The 4805-nt window shown below is 59.8% G+C and overlaps 1 protein-coding gene across 1 annotated transcript; it reads right to left on the bottom strand.

Moving 5' to 3' along the window:
- Positions 1–458: 458 nt before the first annotated feature.
- LOC145537199 (uncharacterized protein CXorf49 homolog) lies at positions 459–4500 on the bottom strand. The gene is made up of 6 exons (XM_081568028.1): positions 3063–4500; positions 2282–2438; positions 1668–1744; positions 1338–1383; positions 734–775; positions 459–631 (listed from the first exon to the last, which is right to left on the bottom strand). The coding sequence occupies exons 1-5, from the start codon at positions 4350–4352 to the stop codon at positions 735–737; spliced, it is 1611 nt and encodes a 536-aa protein (XP_081424154.1). The 5' UTR covers positions 4353–4500; the 3' UTR covers positions 459–631; position 734.
- Between the last annotated feature and the right edge of the window lie 305 nt (positions 4501–4805).

A 4805-nucleotide genomic window follows, 5' to 3' on the forward strand; every position in this document is an offset into this window, starting at 1 on the left:
TGCAGGCAAGGTCATCGATGGCAAGCCAGGGGAGAGATCGAGGGTGCTCTGACAGGAAAGCAGAGTGGTCGGGGTAAGCAGGACAATGAGTGCAGTGAGGGAAGGGTGAAAGACTGGAGCTCTGTAAGGGGGTCATGACTTCCTTCTGACAGGGAGGCAGAATGGCAGCAATGAATGGAAACTCCTAAAGCCCAGAGGAGGGTGTTTAGAGAACTAGAAGAGGGCCTTCAGGGAAAAGGGGGGACGTGCCAAGGTGGCCAGACAGAGCCCACACAGAACACACACTAGGGGCGCTCCGCTGGCCTGACGGCCTGGATGGTAGCACAGGCTGACCCAGAGTGCCCCCCACAGGATGCCAGAGGTACTGTTGTGGAACAGGCTCTGATACGGAGTGGCTCCCCACCAGGCCTTGCCCCATTCCCCCAACCCCTACCCCCCAGAGAGAGGACAGAACACAATATGAGAAGCCTTTTAATCAAAAACTGCTGTGAAACTGGGGCAGACAGGGGGCAAAACAAGGGGCAGAGGATGCCCTGGTGGAGGCAGAACAGGAGGCAACAAGCTTGGCCACAGCTCGTCGGCCCCGGAGGTAACAGCTGCTCCCCTTGCCGGAAGATACTGGGCTCAACCTCTGAAACAGCAGAGTCAGGGAAGAGCCTCAAGCCAGGGCCAGCCCACGGCCCTGCTCAGCAGCCAGGACTGTGGGAAGGGGTGTGGGGTGTGTAACACTCACTTCAAAGGATCCGGAACTTGTCAACCTGGTACTGCATGGAGGCTGCAACAGGGAGAGGCATAAACAGGTGCTCTAGACAGACGGACATAGAAGCCTGTCCCCCTGTCCCCGTGGGGAACCACCTAGCCCTGCAACCTGAAACCCACATACCCCCAGCCCCGATGCAAAGAGCTCTGGGCCTCGTCACTCCCCACTACCGGAATTAAATGTGGAGCCATTTCCTAAAAGGAAACAAAATGTGCCAGCAGCTCTCAAGGTCGGGGCCACGCCCAGACCATTCAAAAATTGTCTCACAAACAATCCAACAAGAACCTCCGAGGCCACACCAGATCAACAAGGCATCTCTACAAGTCCTATCAGAAGGAGCTCTCTAGGACTCGCCTGGCTGGCAGAGTGTGTACGCAGTCCACACAGCACTTTGCTCCTTGTCCACACGCCCAGCTGAACATGCACCGCCCGCTCCAGGGTCAGGCGTGATAGGTTCTCCTCCCCACAGGAATGCTGGTCCCTACGAGGCCTCCTGCACCGGCAGCCCACCCACCCCAAGGGCCCACCCCACTTCTGCACTAAGAACCCACTGCTCTCTGTCCCTGGTTCCTCATACCAAGTTGCTCCTTAAGGTCGTCTATTTCTCTCTGTAGCACCAGACACTAGGCCAGCAGACACAGCAGGAAGAGAAATGGTTAGTATACACCCGCCTCCCCTCTCCTCCTCCTCTCCTCTCCCCCCGGGCCCTCCATCCCAAAGCCAGGTGTCTAGACTGGCAAGGGAAAGACTTTCCTCAGAGGAAAGGAGGTGGGCTCCCTCCCTGGGGTGTGGGATGGGGACGGGGTGGGGGGCGGGGGGGGGGTGCCCACACATGTCAGTTGAACTTGGACCCAGATCCCACCATGGGGTTTGGGTGTGCATTTCCAGGAGCCAGAAGAAGCATTACCCGAGGACAGCCCTGCCTTGCAGGTGGCTGCTGCCGCCTTTTCGGTCTTGGGGGATGGTCAGTTGGTTCGTGGTCACCTGACAGGGAAAGGACACACAATCCAGCTTCCCAGGCTCCCAGTGAGGTGGAAAGGGCCAAGCAGGGTCTAACGTGAGGTGAGGTAGTACCACCCTCTGCTAGCATCAAGCCTCCCCGGCTCTGCCCGGCAGGCAGCCCAAACCTTCTCTCTGGGCCTGCCCCTCCTATTCCTCAGGGGCAGCCATTTTACCACCATGGTCCCGAAAGACTGTGGTTCTGGGTTCGAGCCTCCCAGAGCGGCAGCCACGGCCAGCACCTGGGAGAGCAATGTGGGCGAACAGCACTTCACAGAAAATGCTATTAGCCTGCAGGTCTACGCCCAGAGTAGCTGTTGGGGCACTGCCACCGATCACCCCTGCCAAACAAATCCCACACAGAAGGTGATGGGGCCAGGGCTAGCCCTGCTGACACCTGTTTCCCATGGAAGAGGCAGCCTGAGAGCAAGGCTGAGGCCCCAGAAAAGAGAGAGAGAGAGACAGAGGTTTCTGCCCTCACCCCTGGTTCCCTGCCCCCATATCAAAACCCAGGACACTCACCTGAGGGGCCAGGCCCTCTGGGCATGACTTCTCCCTTGTTCATGGCCACGGGCTCTGAGTTTCCTGAATCCTGCCCGCCTCTGATGTTGACGTTGGTGCTGCTGGGTTCTCCTTGACGCACCCGTGGACAAGACGCCGGTGCCCTGTCAGTGGTCAGCTAAGAACAAAGATTTCTCACTGACCTGGAGTAAGGATGTGTGTGTGTGCGTGCACCTGTGCGTACCAGTGCATTTATATGTCTATGTCTGTGTGTGTGAGACCTCGTGTGATTCAAGACCGAGCTGAGGCAGGGAACTGGAAAGGAAACTGAAAGGCTGATCTCTTCAGCACATTCCCTCTAAGTCAGCCCCAGGCCAGCAGGCAGAGCTGAGCTGGGGACAACAGTGTGGCACTGAGAAAGCCTGGGGCCCCTGCAAGGAAGGTTTGGGGATCAGCTAGGAAGTAGGATTCAGGAAAGTGATGTGTCTAAACACCGAAGCTCTGTGAAGCTTTTAAGGGGCCCCTCAAATCAATTCAGCTACCAGCTCTCCCTTCCACTCCAGCCCCAGCCTGGCTGGAAACAGGCCAAGGGTGGAGAACCCAGCCCAGCACACCCAAAGTGCTACCTTAACGTCTGTCCCTAGTAAAAGACCCCAATCTGGCATCCTAATGACCCAGTGACCGAGGGCCACCCAATGACCACCCCTGAGGGATGGACAGAGGGAGCACGGGTGAAGACCTGTGTCCTGGGGAGGATGGCAGGGGGAAGAGGGGGGAGCGAGGAGGGGCCTGGCCTACTCACTCGGCCCTTTGGGAATGGGTCTCTATTTGGGTCGTTGTCTTCTCCGGACACCGCCATCGTTGCCACCAACTCCCGTGCCCGCCTAGCCATGGATTTCTTCCGAGCGCCGGTTTGCTTGGATTCTTTGGCTCCCAAAGGGACCAAGGCATACTTCTTGGACCTCTCAAGCAGCGGGATGCCGGAGACTGGGGGGAAGGTGACCGGATCCAGGGGAGTGGCCGAGATTCCCTGCTCCCAGGAAGGGAAGGTTCTCCCCGGGGCAGGTTTGGAGACGCCCCTGAGGGATTTCTTCTCCTGGACCCCCTTCCTCCTAGGATTGGGCCGCGGTAGGCTGCCAGTAGTGGCAGCTGCAGTAGCTGATGCTACTGCTACTCTCGGGTACCTGGGCAGGCTGCCCCCCTTCTCCTTGAGCATGCTCTGCAATTTCTTAGAGGGAGAGATGTCCCCCTGCTCTGCATCGCCCTGCCTGACCTGCCTTTCCACAACCGAGATTAATCCTCGCAGAGCCGAGGACTGGCAAGTGCCTGGCACGTTAAGGAGATTCTCCCTGCCTTGGACTTTTGAGTGTTTGGGTGTGTCCCCGGGGCCCTTGGGGCTGTTGAGCTTGGCCTGTCCTCCGTCTTTGCCATAAATGCTCACCCTCATCAGCTCTATCTCACTGAACTCATCAGAGGACTCGGAGTCGGACAGCAGCCCGGCTGGGCTTTCTGAGGGGGGCCGCTGGCGATCCACAGCCACCTTCAACCTACTCTTACTGCCTCTCTTAGGGTTTCCCCCAGCCCGGTCCGCCTCGAGCCTGCCAACCTCGAGAGGGCTGGCCTCAGCCTGTGCCTCTTCCCCAACCCTCTGGGCGGCCACGCCTCGACTGCCGGGTCGCTCCTCGAGGGCCCACAAGGGAGACCCTTCGCCGACCACGTAGCTCTCCGGAGACAGGCATCTGCGGATGCCCAGCAAGTCCAGGTTGGCCAGCTGCTGCAGGATGGCCGCCACTGACTCGTCAGCCAGCTGCAGGACGTCCCCCTGGTCGTTGGCCGGGGAACCAGGCCGGCCTTCGCGGCCACACAGCACCTGCCCTCCCGCTTCCGTTACCTCCCGCTCTGACTCAAAGCACTCAGGATCTAGGAAGCCATCCCCACCCTCACCCTCGCCGTTTCGCGCTGCCCCCGGCTCAGGGCCGGGGCTGGGTCCCTGCAGAGCTGTGGAGCGGACCTCAAGGCCGCTTGTGTGCTCCCCGCACTCTGAGCTGAAACCCACTCCCCTAACAGCCGCCTCATCATCTGAGGAGCTCATGTGGCGACCTGGGTGGCCGCGGACCTGGGGCGGCGACGATTTATCAACCAGGTCGAGGGGGCGGCGGCGGTAACGGTCAGGGCATGCGAGGCGGGCGGCGTCTGGAGCGCGCCATAAAGCAGCACGCGAGGCGATCGCAGCAAATCTCGCGAAGCTTTCAGCTTGCCAGCGCTGCGCCTCCTCATTGGTCCGGTTCCTGCCAACCAGCACGCGCCTTCTTTGCCCGCCCCCTCGAGGTGTAACCAATGGGGTCGAGGGCCTCCTGTGGTTTGCTGCCAAGCCCAAAGGCCATCGCGGCAGATGGCGAGTTGGTGGCTGAAGGTGATGCTGCGTGTATACCTCTGTCAAGCCTCTCGTCCCACCTCCTCCTGTCCCACCTCCCCTTTCCGGTTAGAGTCACAGCCCTGAGCCCTGACTGTGTACAAAGTGTGTGGAGCAGGAGGCAGGAAGGTA

Source organism: Giraffa tippelskirchi, chromosome X (assembly GCF_054371585.1).
Source record: "Giraffa tippelskirchi isolate mGirTip1 chromosome X, T2T-mGirTip1v1.2.pri, whole genome shotgun sequence".
NCBI classification, from domain to species: Eukaryota; Metazoa; Chordata; class Mammalia; order Artiodactyla; family Giraffidae; genus Giraffa; species Giraffa tippelskirchi.